The sequence below is a fragment of the Daldinia caldariorum genome (assembly GCF_022478825.1).
Source record: "Daldinia caldariorum strain CBS 122874 unplaced genomic scaffold F4812scaffold_26, whole genome shotgun sequence".
Taxonomy (NCBI): domain Eukaryota; kingdom Fungi; phylum Ascomycota; class Sordariomycetes; order Xylariales; family Hypoxylaceae; genus Daldinia; species Daldinia caldariorum.
The window spans coordinates 287,743-304,642 of record NW_025953062.1 but is presented as its reverse complement, the minus strand read 5'-3'; the positions used below and the strand labels follow the sequence as shown (position 1 = coordinate 304,642).

Here is a 16,900-nt window from a genome sequence, read left to right as displayed (position 1 = left end):
AAATGATTTGGAATACCCCCTTTTCTCCGCTGTGGTGGCCCTCGTTCAGGAGTATGCCCTACGGCACAGTTAGCCGAATCATTACGTGTGAGCTACAACATCGAGAGAAGGCCTGTAGGTAACAAGCAGCCGCAATATCGAGGCAACGTATCTGTTGGTTACATGTTTCACCCAACAGGTCACATTACTACCCGCAACCTATCACAGGGCACCGACAACAATGCCATGGCCTCATGGGGGATGTCTAGGCGTGCCACCAATAAGCATACCTACCACTCACGCGAATTAAGCAGGCAACTGACTCTAGGTAGACATTCTCTCTTTGGGCATGACGACACCAGGATATGCTCCTAATAATTGCTGATATATGGATGCCGGATGAGGGCTTATGCCATATCTTGGCACTACTTCCTCCTCTCTACATTAGGGCCGAAATTTTGTCCGGATATAGTGAAGAGCGGGTGCTTCTTGAGCATCCTGACACCCTGGTAGTCCTCGCCGCACGCTCGGCCATAAGGCTAGCCTACGGTTGCCGATCACTTGTTAATAGCATCGTGGGGAGATGCTGACTTTTACCTAGGTACCTTTGGTTTCAGGTAGCTATACCTAGAGCTATGTAGACACGATAGGAGAAGCTAAAACATCTTACAGGTTAACTTGAATAGCGGATCTTTGGCTGTGGAAGTTTACCTCGCTCATGTCTAGAACCATGGTCTGTCTCCACAGGCGAGACGATATGGAAGGCCATGTTCGGTAACCTAATTCAGGTCTAACATAACTAACTATAAGTGAGTGTTAGTATACGGCGGTCAGTGGCAAAGAAAGTTTCTCAGATGCACCCAATATTGAATCCAAGTTTGTTTCGATCCCATATTTCCGAGTGCTGGATGCGGCTTGTTGCTACGCTGTCATTTATCGTGGTTCTATAATTGGGAGGTGTAAATAACCGGGTAAATGCGATACAGCCAGAAGGGGGTGAAAGCAAGGCTCAAGGATCAATCAACACACGGAGCCATGGCTGTCCTAGATCCCCAATGCGGAAATCGATGCCAATAAAGCTGGGAAATGATCCTGACCAATGGTTTGGCGGCGTCAAAGTGAAAGAAATCTTCGAGCGAGTTCCTTGCGCTCGGCAGTTAGTGAGCGCCAGCCCGTGAGAGCGCCCTCCCACGATTCATACAAGTACGACAGGCATCACGGAATTCCAGAGATTTCAGATCCACGGATTTCACTTCTGCAACCGTGCATCTCGTTGCCTTCTCTCAGCTTACCATTGTTGCTCATCCGGCGCCTCACTTATTCTCACTAAAGGCTCATCGATTAAACGTCTTATAAGTGAAAATCAGTCACGATGCAGCTAACTTCGCTCGCTGCCGCCGCGCTTCTAGCGCAAAATGCTGCCGCTCAGTTCGGAAACTCTATGCTGCGATTCGCATGCTCCCAGTTGGTCGTTGACCGAATCGACCCCTTGGTCAACCCCGGCATGAAGTACACTCCTCACCTTCACCAGCTGGTCGGTGGTAACTCCCTGAACGTCACCATGGACCCCACAAGTCACGACCTGGCTTCGTCCACCTGCACATCTTGTACCTTCAAGGAGGACAAGTCCAACTACTGGACCGCCGTCATGTTCTACAAGGCCAAGAACGGAACATACAAGCGTGTTCCTCAGGTCGGTAACGGTGGCCCGCAAGGGAAGCTCATCAACAAGGGCGGTCTCGACCTTTACTACATCCCCAGCGGCAAGACCACCGCTTTCAAGAAGGTATGAGACAGAGAGAGAGAGAGAAAGGTGAAAGAATTGACGAGACATGGCTAACCGAAACTAGGGTTTCCGTATGTTGGCTGGTAACGCCGCCAACACCGACCCCAACAGGGTCCAGAAGTCAAACATCTGCCACCGATGCTGGACATCGCCCAACGAGAACACCTTCGTTGGCGGTGCTCCTTGCACTGGCTCCGATACTGTCGATATCCCCAGTTCTAAGAGCTGCAAGATGATCCGACAGACCATCATCTTCCCTACGTGAGTTTACCCCTTTCTTTCATTATTTATTTACCTACCTTCTATATGAATGCCTACCTAAGCTTTTATTACCCACCCCCGTTTCTCCTGCTCGGACTTTGCTGACCCTATTTTGTTCACAGCTGCTGGGATGGAAAGAACCTGGACAGCCCCGACCACCAGAGCCACGTCGCGTACAGCTCCGGCTCCGGCGCCACCGGCGGCGGTGCTTGCCCGTCCACCCACCCCGTCAAGCTCCCCCAGATCATGTACGAGCTGATGTGGAACGTGACCGAGTTCGCCAACAGCCCCGACTTCCCCACCGACGGCTCCAACCCCTACGTCTACTCCATGAACCTCGGGTAAGTTGACGACTTGTTTTTCGTGAAGTGAGGTGAGTTAACGAAGCTAATTTTCTTTCTAGTGGCCCTGCCGCCCACGGCGACTACCTCTTCGGCTGGGAGGGCGACACTCTCCAGAAGGCCATGGACAACATCGGCCGATGCGGTCTTAACACCGACTGCGCTACCGCCGGCATCCACGCCCAGACCCCGGCCCAGTACAACGCCTGCACCAAGGAGCAACAAGCTCCGGAGGATGTTGACGGCTGTAAGTTCCCCTTCCTAACCTTCTTCTTCTTTTTTCTTAAATTACCGGGAAGACTGCACACACACACACACACACACGCATAAAGAAAAAAAAGAATCGCTAACACCAAACCACAGGGCTCGCGGCTCTCCCCATGGGCGAAATGGCGATCAAGGCTTAGACGGGAGATAGGCGGACCGGGTTTCCACGGGAAAGCTCGCCAACAAGCAGAGGGGGTCCAAGTATCACATCGGAAGGTCTCGTGGGTTTTTGCTTTGGCTCTAAAAGATGGGATTTTACGATTTTTACCCCTTTGTAGGTACCTAGGTGCTCAGCGAGCTAGGAAGTATTAAACATTCATTCTCACGCTTGCCGGTGTTGATGGCTATCTGTCTGTCTGTCTGTCTGTTTTTCTTTGTCTTTCTTGCTTGTTGTGTTGAAATAAACAAATCTGTTAAGCTAGACATCTAAGCTTGTTGTCATCGACAGTGTTCTTGAAAGTAATTTATAAGCAATTCCAAATTGATTTTTTTCTCTTGAAAAATAACTTGCGATCGTGGATCTTGCTTGGATGTATTATTTAAATGAGGTAACAATAAGGATACCCTGAGTATATATAAATAGACAGCTTGAACACGATGTCACTGGACACAGCGATTCTGCGGCCGATACAACAGTAGGTAGCAAGAGGAAAGGTTTCCTCGGAACATAGGTATCTTAAGCCTCGGAGCGAGACGTCATATTTTTGAAGTAATACCTTAGGTTGCTACCTAGGAAAAGTCAGGGTTTGAAAGTAGATATTATAAAACTGGCTCTCTTTTGATATTTATCGCGACTCTAAAATTGAAGTCATACACTCTCTCTATTTTATAGGTATATACACCACCACGTACGGTATCTTCGGTGCAAAAGACAGTAATAGAATCAAGTAAACTCGGAGCGCCTCCCTTCCTCCCCTCCTATTTCGTCTTCTTCCTTCTCTAGTGTATCTTATGACACTTCAACCGACCCCTCCTCCAATAACGCAGACACTAAATCACGCCGTCACGATACGTCAACGCCGCTTTTTTGTCGTCGCAGCATTCTCGGGTTGCTTGCGGGTACGTAGGCAAGCGAAGAGTTTCTTGAGACAAAAAAAGGAAAAATATAGTTAGAAAGTGTTCCACAAACAAATTGGTAGATATAAGTTATATTACTTTCAAGTGCAGGCATCTAAAGTACACACAGGGCACGCACATATATAAGGTATATATATACATAGAACTCACAAGTTCCGATTGACCAGATCCGCGAACTGCGGGTTGCCGGCGGCGGCGAAGTCGTGCTCCCAGTAGTTGAACAGGTCGTGCACGCTGATGGGCGAGGTCGCGGAGCCGGGCTGCGCGGGCTTGGCCTTGGAGTACGCGAACGCGAGCCGGTTGCTGCCCGCCGGGTTGAGCGTCTTGGTGCCGCTGCCCGTCGTCGCGAACGACGTGCACCCCGCGCACTGCGCCGTCACCTGCCAGTGCGTCCCGTTCGTCTTGACGCCCTTCTTGAGGATCTGCGCCGTCGCGCCCGTGTAGATTGTTGGCGCCGTGTGCGTGCTGGTCGGAGATGACGGTGTTAGCTTTCGTATGTCTTTTGTATTTATTGTGTTTTGGTGATGTGTGTTGTCTTTTCTGTTTCTTAAAAAAAAAAGAAAAAAAAAAAAAAAAAAGAAAAAGGATTGGGAGAGGAGAGAGGCAAGGAGTGATATGGGAGCATGTACGCTCCCATATTTGATGGAATTTCTGTCAACTTACGTCGCACGGCGTATAGATACCACTCCGCTCCCTCCGTTATACCAGCTGAGAAGTAGCGGGTTGTTGGTCATGGAACCGCCCCAGGCGACGCCAACCCAGCCAGCAGCAACAGGAGCGACGATCTGGACCACCGCATCATAAGGCTGGTTCGCAGGCGCGGGGCTCGGGATGGCGACCCGGAACGTGATATGGTCGTTGTTGGTTGTGATCGGAACGTCCTTCTGCGAGAACGAAAATCCGGTGTCGGGATCGCGGAATACGTCCGCGCTGGCTTTGGACGCTGTAAACAAAAACACGCGGTAAAAATATTAGCCAACGTCCTTGAACAACAACAACAACAACAACAACAACTTCATTTGCCGTCCGGAAAAAAGAAAAGATTGTTCTAGGTGATATCTTCAAGCTGCTGCTTAGGGGTTGAGTACGCACCAAAACCAGATAACGCAGCAGCGCACGTTAAGCCCAAGTTCCAGCGCATTTTGGATGTTTAGCCTGAAGCTTCTATAGAATTTGATAATTGACGAAACGAGTTTCGATGAGTATTTATTTATTGTGATTTTGAATAATACGTGAGAGTACTGAGGGTTATTGTTAGATGAAGAATTTTACGTTGATATATAATAGTTTTATATATAGGGGGACTTACAGATTATATGTGGTTCTGAAACTTCTTTCCTGGTCTGGGACAACTATTGGTAGGTAGTAGTTGAAACGGGAACGAGTTCACATGCACAGAGGAAGATATTCCAGGTACTTAATGATTAAATACCCATTGAACGGCTCATAACAGAGTGCGGGCCGGCGCCCGCACAGATACCAGCCAGCAAGGCGAAGTGAGATAGAGAGGGAGAGAGGGACCTTGGCTTTGAGCCACCCAAAACTCAAAGATCATCGTTGAACTGCGAATTACGTATTGAAGCAGAGTTTACCTACAGTGGTATCGTCAAGAGTCTTGGCCAACCACCTTAGGAACACGATGACAAAACTTCCGTCCGGCGAAAAGAAGGAACCGCTCTGTTCGGAAAACGGAACGCTCGTAATAGGCATCAATTGGAGTAGCAAGGGCCGAGGAAATGGCGGATGGGGTAGCAGAAAGGTGACGTTGAGAGCGCGCCAGCTATTTAGCCGTATATTACCACATGTACCTAACCTAGGTTGCTTGCTAGGGGAGGGCTGGGGGGTGTTTATCAGAGCCGGGGTAAATGCAAAATAGAAACGGGCAGGGAAAGGGAGCCTTGTATCTTTTCTACCCGTGTTTACTCCTCTGTTAATTCTAGAAGGGCGAATAGCATCGTCCGTAAAAGGACACCAAGGGGTCGGCTACGCGGGTTACGACGGGGGGAGGAGGGTTAACCCAGAAGATCCATGTTGTAGGGATAACCTCGTGCCTGCAGGCCGACGATACATCGGTTCCACGCCGAATGGGGGGACTCGGTGACTGGCAAATGGACCAAGCAGATGCCTCATATTTCAAATCGCCCCGTAGCACACACGACAAATCGTGACATTTCGTGACATTTCTCATAGTTGACTAAGTCAAATTCACGCTGCCAAGCATCGCAACGACGTCGTCCGGAGCCTTCACTGTTTACGTGGTAGCATCGTGAAAGCATCTCCGGGAAACGCCATCACAGTATCCGGAAAAAGAGAGAAGGTTTGTGGAGCTTTGAGCACGTTCCGTGCCTTGGAATATATCGTGATACAATTTGAACAAGCTATTTTTGGGATTGAACTACTATGGCAAGGTCAGACGACGTGGGTGAGCTCAAGTCTAGATTTCGGCTCTGGTGGTCTAGAGTCGTGACAATTACCAGCATTGCCATTCGATATTGCAGACACGCAGCGTTCGGGTCGATTCCGTGCTCCTTTATAAATTACTAGATCCGAGATCCAGGGAAGAAAGCTCTTTATGTACGCCGTGGTTGGTTTAGTATTAACTATGGCTGCTTGATTGGCTACTACCTCGATCCTTTCCTGGACCATCCCAAAGAGAGCATGCAACTCGACCCGTCTGAACAATAATACTGCGAGTAATAAGGCCTCGCATCCTCTTAGGGTATCCTTCACCGTAATTCTGATCGTGATTCGTGATTGGTGTGATCAATTAAGAGTGGCCACAATGCAGCGTAGAACCCAGAGGCCTAGTCCGTAAACAATATCCTTCCTTATCGAAACATATGCAATATATACGATTCTGGGCCAGTGACGGGCTGTCTTGCTGTGTCGGATACGTTCGTGCTGTCGTATATACGATCCTGAAGGCTGCGGATAGTAAAACCGAGGCTTGAGATATCTACGCGGTTCTTTCCTGGGTCTTGGAGGCGGATATTTTCCAAACCAGACTCTACGGTGTAAAGCCACCTTTCAATTGAAGCTTGAGTGGATGCGTTGTCGCAAAAGCTTACGGCAATGTCGTAGTCCTTCCTTAGTCGAGTAATTGGAGAGTTATAAATGGTAGTCCATTGGGGACACGCTTGCGACATTTCGTTAAGGAACATCTTTTGAAGCGATGTTCTCTCCCATTGAAGCATATGCTTGGCGAAGTCTTCTTCAGCCCCGGCCAACCACTGGCCATGTTCGTCTAGGTAATATCTCTCTTCGGGTTGTTGGTTACGTGCTACCCCTTGCAGGAATTTGGGAAGTTCGCACCCTTTCCATAATGGAAGCGCAGACGTATGCTCCCAACCCAGTATCCCGACTAGCTTATTACGATTCATCAGGATGCTATTATAATTGATGTCACAGTTTGTGAGCACTGTGGGTTCAAAGAGTATTGAATCAAAGAGCCTTCCTCTCAATCTCTTCAGGCGATCGATGATATGCTTGGTTTTGAGCGCCACGTCGGTGTTCGAGATGGCCAAGCTGTCCCTCTGCTTCATCTCTATGCGTATTTGGAGCCACTCAGCACTATTTCTGAACGGTCCACGGCCAATATTGACCTTCTGGTTGTCCATATAGAACTCCGGGGAGACGATAACACCAACTTTATCGTCTCTGTCCCGCCTTCCGGTCGCATGGCCCATATATAGACTGCCGATGGTGGAGAGTTGGTGGTCGAATGTGGCAGAATAGAATGCCACCAATTGTCTTATTAACGACCGCTTCTTTTCGTCGCTTACCATTTCCCAGTTAGCTTCACCCACTTCAGCCTCCGCCATGGGAGGTACCTGGCCTTGCGAGCATTCAAGAACAATCCATTCGAGCCCAATCTGAGTAGTGCCAGTCGGGTCGAATATCACAACTTTCGGAACTGGTAGCGATGTATACTGTCGAACCCATTCCAAGGAAGAGACCTCGGCCTGAGTTTTGAAATAAGGGTCGACAGGTAGCATCACGCGTATGATTGTTTTGGTAAGCTTGTTTGGGTCGGGCTTCGTAATTAGATATGTATAAGCGTGAGGATCCTGTGATAGCAGTTTGATACCGATGTCGTTAGTACACCATTCTTCGCTAAGCAGCAACTTGATATTCTCCTCATTTGGTGATTTTACACAGGATCCACGGAAGTCAGATTTAGTCTGTTCAACTTTATCCTCGGACGTTCTTAGTACATATGGATCCATCTTGCCGGTAAATATCCCTAGCTAGAGACGATAAAACTTGAATGTGTAATGAATGGCTATTGCTACTATAATCCGTTTTCCTGCTAGAATGCTGTTTTTTGAGAGAGGAAAAAAAAACATCAATCCTATAGTTGAGGGATACGCTCTGTGTGTCTTGCAATTGAACATGAAGCCGTGCCGATATACTTTGCCTGCTAAAACTTAGATCTAAATAGGCCAGGAACGAATGAGATGATCGGAGGAAGTTGAGAGGCGAGGTGCATGTTGAAGTTGCCTTATGGACCATGAATTCTATCGCGAGGAAACCCCAGACTCAGGATAGGTTTCTGATAGATGCATAGAGGTACCCAACCTAACGTAAAGCTTCTTCTAGAGTCTGTAGCGGAACCCAAAACTCTTCCAGTCTGTAGTATCTTCATAGTCTTCCGGTCTCAATCGGACCTCATGAACTGCTTCGGTTACATTACGTGTATCTGTAATGTCGAATACTTTACCCCCGCCGACAGCACCGGAAGCTCCAGCACTTCCTTGAATGCCTTCTTCCCGTTGTCTCCATTTATTGACTAGTTGTAAATAAACCCTGAGTGTCGCAATGAGGAATATTACCAAGGCATAGCAGACCATGATTGCACGAAAGGCCGTATCATACGTTGGCTCTTCATCTGATTTGAATAATTGGGGACCGACAATACTAAAAGAAAATTAGCAAGCGGTCCTGTAACATTTAATAGAGGCGAATTAGAGAAATCCATTACTTACTTGCCGGTGCAATAAGCAATAAATAGCATTGCGGTCATAGTCATTTTCTTGGTGACACCTCGATAATTGGATTGCACAAGAGACAAAAGAAGAGGTAACGCAGATGGGCCGGTAGATAGAAGAAAATACCCAAATAGGGAGACACCATGAGGAATAGAGCTTCGGCTCCCGATCAAGGCAGATCCGACTACTGGTGGTACTACGACAAGGCCGACAAGAATGCAGTTCATCGAGCGGAAGCGTCCGGCTACCCACCCAGTTCCGGAGATGGCTGCTACGGAAATGATAGAGTATGGAATATTAATGAGTGTCGACTCGAGTGACGAAAACCCAAATGACTTGATAACCAAGTTTGCGAAATTCTGAGTACCGCCATTGGGAATTTGGCAGAGTAGTGCAACTGACCATATAAGCCACGTCTTAGGATCTTGCAGACATTCCGTCACCTGTTCCCATTTCCAGGTCGCGTTTTCTGTGCGACCTGTACCGGCGATTACAACTCGGTCGCCAGCCCATTGACGCTCTTCTGGAGATAGAAATTCGGCGCCCGAAATAGTATCGGGCAATAGTAAGAGAAGCCCAAATCCGAGGAGAAAAGTGGCGACGCCCAAGATGATAAACATCCAACGCCACGGGTGGATATTATCAGAAACATGGCCAATCCCGTAGGCGAGGAGTGACGACACGATGCCGCCTACGGAGTTACCTGCGAACCAGATACCTGTCCGAACGGGAATTTCGTCTCGAGTGTACCATGTGGACGTTATGAACATCAAAGCGGGCGAAATAGTCGCCTCTGCGATACCGAGGAAGAACCTCACAGTAATCAGGCCGCCATAATTAGAACACGCGGCAGTCAAGGCGACCACCGCGCCCCATACGAAGGTGTCGGCGGAAAGATATTTACCTATCGGCAGGCGAGCTACCAACAGGGTCGTAGGGTACGCCCAGAGAAAATAGCCAAAGTAGAAGATGCTGGATACCCAGGAATAATTCGAGCCCTCAAGGTGAGTGTCTTCTCTCAGACCGAACACCGACGCACTTGACAATATGGTCTTATCCATGAAGTTGAAGGTGTAGGTGAGAAAGAGGAGCGGCATGATGCGCCAATCGATGCGCCGCAAGATACGGCGCGCTTCATCAGGTCCAATATTACCGACCGAACCGCCGTCACCATTTGGCACGAGGTTAACTTCTGGTCCGGCCATTATAGGGTGGTTTTTACTACGGCTTGACTCTGGTTGATCGTGTTGGAGTAGCGGCTCTCGCTCGCTACACGACAGCATGGTCATTGTAAATAGCTACTCACTCACTCGCCCACCTTAGCTAAGTTACAGGTAGGTATATAGTGCAAACCGAGACAGACAATCTCTGGCGAATCAACGGGGTCGATCTTGATCGGCCGTCTCCGGCGCTACCAATGCAGAGGTTGCGGTCGCGATAACGTCTTCCCCAAGAAGGGCAAACGGGACTGGGATATGTCGAGCCCAAGGCGTATCACACCCGGAACTGGGAAGGAATCTCAAGTTGTGACGCGCATACCTATCTTATCTTATAAAACAGACTCTAATACACTTTCGTAACTTTGAGAGCATTATATTGGTATTCTGCCTGTATATCATTACAAGCGCGTTGGATGTTTCAATTAGCTACGCGTCTTTTGAATGTGATAAGGATAAATTCCATTTATGTACATGAACCTCTACACGGTGTACGTAACTTCTAGGTATTAGCCACATACAGCCACATTGTCGATCACATTCAGGGGCTTGTGATTTATAAGTGGCTGGAAGTGGTCAAAGTGTTTTTCCCCTGGGAGAAAAACACATGAATTCTCTCTTGAGCATGAATAAAGAAAAAACATGTTTTTCTTTAACATACCTTAGGTACCTAGACAATATACTAATAATTCACAAAGGCTAAGATATACGAGTCGGGACTATGTCTCAATGACAAAAGAAATAGTCTGACTTAATCATGGCTACCTATTGCTATTCCTATATCCTATTACCACCTTTGCCCGAGCACTCTGAGTGGCCCTTTGGGCTGCTCGCCTGAACCCTTGCGTCCCTCTGCCCCTAGCCAACCGTTATCTCCCTGTTTGTTACCGGGTGCTGCGGGTGGTGGTGCTGCAGTGGGGTAACCTTGAGCGCTGGTGGCCTGAGACGAGGGCGTTGCTTACGGAGGTGGTACATTGGGATGTCCCGGCTGGCTCGGCGGCGGTGGCCCCAGAGGAGGAGGCGGTGGCCCTTGATGTGGCAGTGATCCCGGCGGTGGTCCTGGGGGTGGAGGGGGCGGTCCTACAGGCGGTGGTGGCGGCGGTCCTGGAGGAGAAGGAGGCGGTCCTGCAGGCGGCGGCGGAGGAGGTGGTGGTCCTGGAGGACGCGGTGGTCCCGGAGGAGGAGGCGGTCCTGGAGGACGCGGTGGGCCTTGATGGGGCGGCGGCCCTGGTGGAGGGGGTGGTGGTTCTTGATGGGGCGGCGGCACTGGAGGAGGCGGCGGTGGTCCTTGATGGGGCGGTGGTCCTGGAGGTGGAGACGGCAGCCCTGGAGGAGGAGGAGGCGTTCCTGCAGGCGGCGGAGGAGGTGGTGGCCCTTGATAGGGAGGGGGTGGTGGTCCCGGAGGAGGAAGGGGCAGTCTTGCAGGCGGCGGCGGCGGCCCTGTTGGATAGCAAGGGACACTTGTTGACTCTCCAGGAGTTGTAGCCGTTGTGTTTCGTACTCCAGGTGGACTAGTAGGATATCTAGGTGAAGTAGCAGGTGTTGTCGTAGGTACCCTCGGTGTTGTTGTAGGCACTCCGGGCAACGTGGTTGGTACTGTAGCTGACGAAGTAGGTACCTGAGGTGATGTAGGATATCCAATAGTTGTGTTAGGATATCTAGGGGTTGTGGTAGGATATGGTGTTGTCACACCAGGAGTCGTAGATGTCGTTCCAGGGACCTCAGGTGTAGTTGTCGGAACCCTAGGTGTTGTGCTGGGTGTAGTAGGAATACCGGGCGGCGAAGTACCGGGGGTACTTGGGACGCTAGTACTGTTATACATATTCCGGGACGACGTTGATTTCGACGGGCACTCGGAAACCGTAACTGTCTCAGACCTAGTAACTGTGATCGTTGGAGGGGTGGCCGGGTAAGTCTCGCTTGTTTGCACAGGAGGAGACGTAGTACAGGTCAGATTTGCCGTCAGTGTCTTTGGAGGAAGAAGCGGTAGCGACGGCGGAGGTTTACTTGGCGTTTCTGGAGGGATAGTAGGCATCGACGGCGTGGTGGGTGTCTCCGGAGGTGTCATGAGCTTAGTAAGTGTCTCTACAGAAGGAATGACCATTCTTGGATATCTTGGGGTTAGCGAAAACTCCGGCTGCGACGTTTCCAGGCTTGGCTCCTGCGTGGTTACTGGTGTTTCTGGTGGACTCATCTCTGGAGGTGGAGATGCTGGAGGACCAGTGGGCGGAATTTGTTCTGGACATTCAGTGACTGTCGAAACGCAATCTGTATTTGATACGGTAACGAAAAGTGTGGTGGTCTCCGGCATACATGAACTTGAGCCGCCTTCGGAACCACTCGGCAAAGATGGGGAAGCACCTCCACCAGGTGGCGTCGTGTCAGGCGACGAAGGATATGTCGAGCTGGCACCTCCGGGACCACTGCCAGTCTCCTGGGGCGGCGTTGTCCCAGTACCACCGGGTGGGACAGACTCAGTTACGCTAGGATAAGTTGAACCTGCGCCTTGCGATGTAGTACCACCTCCACCCGGGGCTGTTCCGCTTGCGCCAGGGTATGTTGAGCCTATGCCCGGAGTAGTTCCAGAGCCAGAACCGCATGAGGAAGGCAGACACCCACTAGCGATTAAGGAAATCTGGTTACAGTTGCTTCCTCCAGGTGCAAGATATATCATCACCACACCGTCCTCTCCCGTAGCACATTGCCAGAAAGCAGACTGGCCATTGAACGTGAGCTCTCCGTTGCAGCCGATAGCAAATCCGCCTTCGGGGCTTTGGCCGAGGTCGCATTGGAGTATGGTACTTGGGGGCGTCCACCAACAACCACGGCCTTGACCATCAGACAGCGTATTGCCATTCAGAACAAAACTGGATTGTCCGACATTAGTTCCAGGGAGCCCCCCTTTAGTCTGACCACCGTCATATTGGCCAACTTGGCCGGTGAATGAGCCGTTTGTTGAAAGCGTGAAGTTGCATCCGCCATCACGTGCAACGAGGGAATATGCACCGCTCACAATGGAGAGCAGAACAAGCGGCTTGCTTGCCCGTATCATTTTGTCGGTATTATCGCAGCCAAAACACTCGTGACTCCTTTTCGAAACTTCTTAGGGTCAGGTATGAAAAGCTGCCCCGAAACGATAGGCTGAGGAGAAAGAAGAAAAGCCTAAACCAAAGAGAACGACAGAGAGTCCATCGATCTTATATTCCAAGATACTCGAGAAGGGAGACCCTGCCAAGAGAAAACTCTGAAAAGCTTGATCATTCGAGAAACGTCATGCATTAGCAGTTTGTGACAAGAAATCAAAGTTTGTGTTGGTAAATAGAATGGACCATCGCGCGGCTCATTGTGCCGTAGACCTCTTAGGCATTACAGACAATATGGTCAGACGAGGCTGGATAATCACGAGGGCTGATGAGATATTCCAAGACGCATAGTCACAATTCCAAGCCTGGATATGGGAAGATGCATCCTGCTGTTAGTGAAGGAGAGACAGTCGAAAACGAGACCGCAAAGCGCTGTTAGATCTCACTAACTCCGATATGATATAACATGTTGACGCAATTTGGACAGAGGGATGATGTATTCATCACGCGAGGCTTGTATTTTAACCTCGACCAACCCCTGATGAGCTGATTCGTACCTAATATATGGCCTTAACAACGATAGGATGCTGAGTGCCTGATTATGATATACGACACCGAAGACTCGGAGAATAACCGCAGATCCATAGTCCAGTATACCATGAATCGATTGAGAGTGAGCTATGCCTGCGGTAAAACGGTGCAACCGAACGGAATAGTTCGTTCGACAAAGTTTTCAAGAATTAAATTATATGAGGAATAGCTCTTGAGAGCATGAACCTCATGAGATGGCCAATATCGCTACCTAATTACTAACCCCCTCCACCAAAGATGAAGTATCAATCAACCCTATAGGCGGACTCTGGTGGTATACATCGTATGATAGGAAAGATTGAGTTTTGATGCTAACCATCTCCAAGACCACATTCTACCTCACAGGATATATCCATGGACGAAATTACGGGAAAAGGTAAAATCTCAGGTTCCAGCTCCTCGGATTGGCTTCTCTATATCATGTCCCATTTCAAAGTTGAGACTACCTCCTTACCCCTATCCATGTTAAACTCTATATTGCGAGATGTCAACTGTCAACTGTCACATGGCATAATGTATTTATATTTCTCCTACTAGGTGAACCTTGTATATTTATCTTTACCTTTATACCTAATAATTACAATAAATCCATGACATCAACCCGTTCCCGAACTAGCCGATTCTTGGTATGTCACTGTCTAAACCTTTGAGTTCAGCATTGCGTTAGTTACTTACCATCGCATAAGAAGCATTATATTCAACTCGGCTCGCTTCTATGACGTTTGCCTGGAGAATGATCAGGACCAGGTGGCTACTGTAAGCCGGACCGGCATCGGCTACAGCCCGTAAGGCTAACCCTCCACTCGACGTATACAACAAGTATATTCTTACATTTCCGCGTTATGCTGATGCAAGGCAAAAATAACCTCGTTTAAGTTCAGTTCCGACTGCAGTTATAGCCGCAGTAAGTAGTTCGTAATAATATTCTCGGTGCCTCCTCAATGACGATACTGACACAGGTTCTCCAGCTAGAAACTCTTGGACCGATTATGTCGTAAGTCTTCATCATATTGGCCTCGTATCAAGAGCGGAGAATAGAGTGTCCCACGTTGTCGAGTCGAGATTCATCTCGCTTTCGATTGCGGATTGCCAGAACTCCTCGAAGGAACCTTCCCCGCCAGCTTCTGCATATGGTATATCCGACCCGACTGCGGATTGCATGGGGACCTCTTGAAGAAGATTGGAACTGGTAGAATTGATCCCATCGGTAACGCCGTGAATAGTGCCATCGGCCCCTGATACAGTAGGTTGGTTGGTAAGATACACTCCATGTTTCTGCAAAACCTCGCGCAGAGAACTCAAGAAGCGCCTCGGAAGCGGAGAGACGTGCCGATCATCGTCGAACTTCTGGAAAGCCTCCCTGAGCTTTGTCTTAACCTCCGTCCCATCCGCCCCGGGCCTATTAAAGCATAAATCCATAACCATAACTGCCAGGGCGAGATGCATGTAATGCATAGCCAACCCCATCCGCGCGGTCGTGTAAGCCGGAGAATCGAACTCGGTCGGGTCCTCGTACCCGTTTATGACGGCGAACGCCGACTCCAGACAAGCCCGTCTCGAGTACGAGTATCGCGGGTCGTGAGATTGCCGCAGTAGAAACCTCTGATGTAGCTTACACCTTCTGCTGTGCGCCGCGTTCGTGATGGCGTACCTCATGTGCGGAATATACGGATACACGGTCTCGAACTTTCTGCTCGTCTCGCGGCTTGCGGGGTCGGTTCGGAAGAAGAACGGGAGGCTCAAGAGGAAATCTTGCAGCTTCTTGTCTAGTGCTATGATATTCTCGTAGGGCATCTGCAGCGCCTTGGACGTCTCCGACGGCACGGTATCGACTATTTCGCGGCACAGATGCGCGAGTCGGATCCTCTCGAGGAGAAAAGCCGTTCCGCTTGGTCGAGGGCCATCTGCGGATTCGGTCTCTTCGCTCAGCAGAATTTCGTCATCGAAATAGTACTTCGGAAGTCTGACGTCGATGTGATTCGGGTGGATAAAGTACATTCCGGCCTGAGGCCCGCTGATGGTTGACTGTAGCCAGTCTTCAGCTGTGATATGCCAAAATACTCTGCGCCTAACCTCCCGATCTATTAAATCGCGAACACTAGTCTCCTCCTTAGCAGGCCGTTCATCTGCGGCGTCTAATCGATGCAAGCGAAGGTCTCTGGCAATAGCCGCCGCCGTAGCTGATAGAAGACGACCCCTTGCAGAGAAACCATCGAGGTGGAACGAAACGAGAGACATAAAGATATAAGCTTGGACATCTTCCAGCGTCCCCGACGTATTCCTTCGCGAGTAGTCCAGCACATCCAGCGCTGCTTTGCCTATGACCTTTGAAATATGAACGGCCTCTTGTTCGCTAGTTGCTATCTCCGAATTCTCGGAGCATCGGTAGAAGAACCCGGACAGGGCAAATATGGAAAGCAACAGTCCGGCTTGTCCGAGCGGAACAGCCTCCCCCTGTCCGAGCTTCATATAGGTAGTCTTTATGAGAGACTTGGTAGTAGGAATGTGTAGAATACGACACATTTGGTCTATATTGGATTCGAAGTTTTGGAATAGTAAGGCTGCCTCTCTGTATGTCGGAAATGTTATAATGATATTGCCTAAAGGGTAGCTTGCTATTGTATCCTGGGGAGAAGCATGCGCTCTATGGATTTCGCGTGCTTTGTCTATTCTGAAGACCAAGCCATGGGATAAAGGAGAGAGCTGTGCCTATGGAGTTAGAGCCCACATACATTAGGTACCCAAATACAATGAGATATGCCCACGTACCAGCGAATCCTCTCTTGTCCCTATATTCTCCAGGAAATCCGAGTCTTTGTCCCGCGTTTGATGGACGTCGGGTCCAACGACGGGTTCTGAAGCGGGCGTAAATAGCGTCTGGCCTGCATGACGACTATCATCAGGGGCGTGCTGCGGATGAGTCGTCCCTAGAGAAAATGACTGGAAGACGGTAGCTTCTAATCGTTCAATACGTGATATCAATTCAGCCGAGCTGTACTCTGTAGTCGTTGTCTCTGGCGTCTTCTGGGGCGGGACCAGGAAATGACAGCTGATACCCCGTGCGGCGCAATTCGAACACGGCCGAACCCGATTGCATTTCAACTTTTTCGATCGGCATGATTGGCAGGACACCGGGTCCGGACGAGCCTTGCTTCTCTGCCTGGTTGAGTGCATGTTAAGGCGACGACTATATTGAGAACAGCTGGTTAGAGAACAAGATGGTGAGATCCATGGAGCTCCGCTAAAGGGTCCGCGGAGGCCCGAGCGCGCCCCTGTCAACGGCCACTTACTAAAGTGGATGAAGGAACGG

General features: G+C 49.7%; 6 protein-coding genes across 6 annotated transcripts; 1 reads left to right on the top strand and 5 right to left on the bottom strand.

Moving 5' to 3' along the window:
- Positions 1-694: 694 nt before the first annotated feature.
- Positions 695-2,913, top strand: F4812DRAFT_244095 (uncharacterized protein). Its single transcript, XM_047930665.1, has 5 exons — positions 695-1,765; positions 1,830-2,026; positions 2,149-2,367; positions 2,430-2,614; positions 2,731-2,913. The coding sequence occupies exons 1-5, from the start codon at positions 1,352-1,354 to the stop codon at positions 2,772-2,774; spliced, it is 1,059 nt and encodes a 352-aa protein (XP_047785891.1). The 5' UTR covers positions 695-1,351; the 3' UTR covers positions 2,775-2,913.
- Positions 2,914-3,661: 748 nt separating this feature from the next.
- On the bottom strand, positions 3,662-5,283 carry F4812DRAFT_244045 (CBD9-like protein). Its single transcript, XM_047930664.1, has 4 exons — positions 5,021-5,283; positions 4,804-4,952; positions 4,375-4,654; positions 3,662-4,176 (listed from the first exon to the last, which is right to left on the bottom strand). The coding sequence occupies exons 2-4, from the start codon at positions 4,850-4,852 to the stop codon at positions 3,858-3,860; spliced, it is 648 nt and encodes a 215-aa protein (XP_047785890.1). The 5' UTR covers positions 4,853-4,952; positions 5,021-5,283; the 3' UTR covers positions 3,662-3,857.
- A 1,165-nt stretch (positions 5,284-6,448) lies between these two features.
- On the bottom strand, positions 6,449-8,121 carry F4812DRAFT_243962 (uncharacterized protein). The gene has a single exon (XM_047930663.1). The coding sequence runs from the start codon at positions 7,935-7,937 to the stop codon at positions 6,540-6,542; it is 1,398 nt and encodes a 465-aa protein (XP_047785889.1). The 5' UTR covers positions 7,938-8,121; the 3' UTR covers positions 6,449-6,539.
- F4812DRAFT_243961 (putative allantoate permease) lies at positions 8,122-10,540 on the bottom strand. The gene is made up of 2 exons (XM_047930662.1): positions 8,697-10,540; positions 8,122-8,628 (listed from the first exon to the last, which is right to left on the bottom strand). The coding sequence occupies exons 1-2, from the start codon at positions 9,986-9,988 to the stop codon at positions 8,307-8,309; spliced, it is 1,614 nt and encodes a 537-aa protein (XP_047785888.1). The 5' UTR covers positions 9,989-10,540; the 3' UTR covers positions 8,122-8,306.
- A 1-nt stretch (position 10,541) lies between these two features.
- On the bottom strand, positions 10,542-13,284 carry F4812DRAFT_243960 (uncharacterized protein). Its single transcript, XM_047930661.1, has 2 exons — positions 11,017-13,284; positions 10,542-10,919 (listed from the first exon to the last, which is right to left on the bottom strand). Exons 1-2 carry the CDS (start codon positions 12,966-12,968, stop codon positions 10,775-10,777), a joined length of 2,097 nt encoding a protein of 698 aa, XP_047785887.1. The 5' UTR covers positions 12,969-13,284; the 3' UTR covers positions 10,542-10,774.
- A 1,311-nt stretch (positions 13,285-14,595) lies between these two features.
- Positions 14,596-16,764, bottom strand: F4812DRAFT_453515 (uncharacterized protein; the record flags this gene model as incomplete). Its single annotated transcript, XM_047936496.1, has 2 exons — positions 14,596-16,293; positions 16,360-16,764. 2 exons carry the CDS (start codon positions 16,762-16,764, stop codon positions 14,596-14,598), a joined length of 2,103 nt encoding a protein of 700 aa, XP_047785886.1.
- Between the last annotated feature and the right edge of the window lie 136 nt (positions 16,765-16,900).

Bases quoted from the DNA above. Each gene is read 5' to 3' on its own strand.
- F4812DRAFT_244095 (XM_047930665.1), top strand. From the start codon at position 1,352: ATGCAGCTAACTTCGCTCGCTGCCGCCGCGCTTCTAGCGCAAAATGCT. The intron at 1,766-1,829 runs GTATGAGACAGA...AACCGAAACTAG, and splicing joins AGACCACCGCTTTCAAGAAG to GGTTTCCGTATGTTGGCTGG. The intron at 2,027-2,148 runs GTGAGTTTACCC...TTTTGTTCACAG, and splicing joins CAGACCATCATCTTCCCTAC to CTGCTGGGATGGAAAGAACC.
- F4812DRAFT_244045 (XM_047930664.1), bottom strand. From the start codon at position 4,852: ATGCGCTGGAACTTGGGCTTAACGTGCGCTGCTGCGTTATCTGGTTTT. The intron at 4,655-4,803 runs GTGCGTACTCAA...TTTTGTTTACAG, and splicing joins TGCTGCGTTATCTGGTTTTG to CGTCCAAAGCCAGCGCGGAC. The intron at 4,177-4,374 runs GTAAGTTGACAG...ATCTCCGACCAG, and splicing joins GTATCTATACGCCGTGCGAC to CACGCACACGGCGCCAACAA.
- F4812DRAFT_243962 (XM_047930663.1), bottom strand. From the start codon at position 7,937: ATGGATCCATATGTACTAAGAACGTCCGAGGATAAAGTTGAACAGACT.
- F4812DRAFT_243961 (XM_047930662.1), bottom strand. From the start codon at position 9,988: ATGACCATGCTGTCGTGTAGCGAGCGAGAGCCGCTACTCCAACACGAT. The intron at 8,629-8,696 runs GTAAGTAATGGA...ATTTTCTTTTAG, and splicing joins ATTGCTTATTGCACCGGCAA to TATTGTCGGTCCCCAATTAT.
- F4812DRAFT_243960 (XM_047930661.1), bottom strand. From the start codon at position 12,968: ATGATACGGGCAAGCAAGCCGCTTGTTCTGCTCTCCATTGTGAGCGGT. The intron at 10,920-11,016 runs GCCGCCACCACC...CCTCTGGGGCCA, and splicing joins CCTCCTTCTCCTCCAGGACC to CCGCCGCCGAGCCAGCCGGG.